The sequence below is a fragment of the Echinops telfairi genome, unplaced genomic scaffold (genome assembly GCF_000313985.2).
Source record: "Echinops telfairi isolate 266 unplaced genomic scaffold, ASM31398v2 ScPeMD7_7;HRSCAF=31, whole genome shotgun sequence".
Lineage (NCBI taxonomy): Eukaryota > Metazoa > Chordata > Mammalia > Afrosoricida > Tenrecidae > Echinops > Echinops telfairi.
The window spans coordinates 26,900,232-26,901,770 of NW_022103904.1; the positions used below are offsets into that span (position 1 = coordinate 26,900,232).

At 58.2% G+C, this 1,539-nt stretch overlaps 1 protein-coding gene across 1 annotated transcript in view; it reads right to left on the minus strand.

Annotated features, from left to right (window-relative positions):
* Window positions 1–1,539, minus strand: part of ARPIN (actin related protein 2/3 complex inhibitor) — a 27,680-nt gene that overhangs the window by 9,464 nt on the left and 16,677 nt on the right. The window contains exon 2 of the mRNA XM_045286301.1: window positions 1,492–1,533. Within this exon, the coding sequence (XP_045142236.1) occupies window positions 1,492–1,533 (42 nt within the window). The remainder of the gene's footprint in view (window positions 1–1,491; window positions 1,534–1,539) is intronic.

A 1,539-nucleotide genomic window follows, 5' to 3' on the forward strand; every position in this document is an offset into this window, starting at 1 on the left:
TTGGGGAGGGGTGGATTTCCAAGAGTGGGTGTGCAAGTGAGGGCATTACCCAGAGGGCAATGCTGTTAAGACCAAGCAATGGGCCCCCCTGTAGAGCCCCTGGGGTTACTGTAACCAGCGTTCAGTCAACATACAATAGGAGAACATATTCAACACTTCGCTCTGTTCCTCAGGTAACATAAGACCATTGGTATGAAGGGTTTTGTAAACTATAAAACGTTTACTACATATAAAGGATGTTGCTTTTTTATTTAACAAAAAAAAAAAAGATTTAGGGGAGGGGGTTCTAAAGGGCTATGAGCATCCCTTCTCGTCGATTTTAAAGCACGGGAATAGATTCCTGTTGTCCTTTACATCACATAGGGGACAACCTAATGACACTGCCATCGAGTCGATTCTGACCGCTAGTGACCCTCTACAACAGGGCAGAACCGCCCCCGTGGGTTTCCGAGACTGTGATGTTTTCAGGAGTGGAAAGCCTCATCTTTCTCTTGAGCAGTCGGTGGTTTTGAACTCCTGACCTTAGGGTTAGCAGTCTAGTACGCCAGCAGTGCTCCTCAATAACCTAACATGGAAGTGGTTGGTGGAGCTGGAGAAACTGGGATGCTGGGACTTAGGCGTTTCCTGACCAGACTGAGATGCAGGGTGGCCCCCTGAGAGGAGCTGAACCCCAGGCTTTCTGGTTCCCCTCGGCACAAAAACAGTACCCGAGGCTCCCTCTTTGGGAATGCAGAAATGGAGAGAGGCTGACATGGGGCGGGGTGAGGGGGTGGGGATCACGATTGGAAAACTCAACTCTTAATTTGTGTCAACCACCACATACAAAACATGGGGTAGCATGAGGGGTTTCAAGGTGTCCTGGTGGCACAATGGTTAGGGCACTTGCTGCCAAAAAGAAAGTCGGGCCCACGGCTGTTCCAAAGGAAAAGGCTGTGGCAGTCTGCTTCCTGGAAGACCGACGGCGTCGAGACGCACCCGGGATGGTTCTACTCTGCGCTCCAAGGTCGCTGTGCGCGGGATCGGCTCCCGGCAGCGGGTGAGTGGCGTGTCATTTTTAGTGGAAGGGCTCGTTTGCTTTTAGGATCTGGATATCCCCCGGGGCGGGCTCTCCTGCACCCAACTCTGCCCTGGCCTCGCCAACTCCCACCCGCACCCCAAGGACCTGGTCCTTTCTAGAGGGGGGTGGGCACCCGTGCAAAGGTCGGACGGGCGAGTAGCCGGGCCCGCGCGGGAGGGGGGACAGAGGTGGGGACAGGCCCGAGCCCTGCGGGTCGCGGGCAGTGGAGAGGTGGGGACCCTCCGCCCGAGGTCGCGGGCAAGCCGGCCTTTGGCCCTGCGCATCTTTGTCTAGGGGGGGGCAGCTCGCGCTGCGGGGGGCGGGATGGGGGCCCGAGAGGGCATTCGGGGCACCCCAATCTTCCCTTCCTCCGTGCCATCCCGCAGCCCGGGGCCCAGGCTGAGCTGGGGTGGCCCCCAGAGGCCGCGGCCTACCCCTGGTGGGCGCCGGGGTCCCAGGCGCCCGGCAGCCGCGCGCTGCGC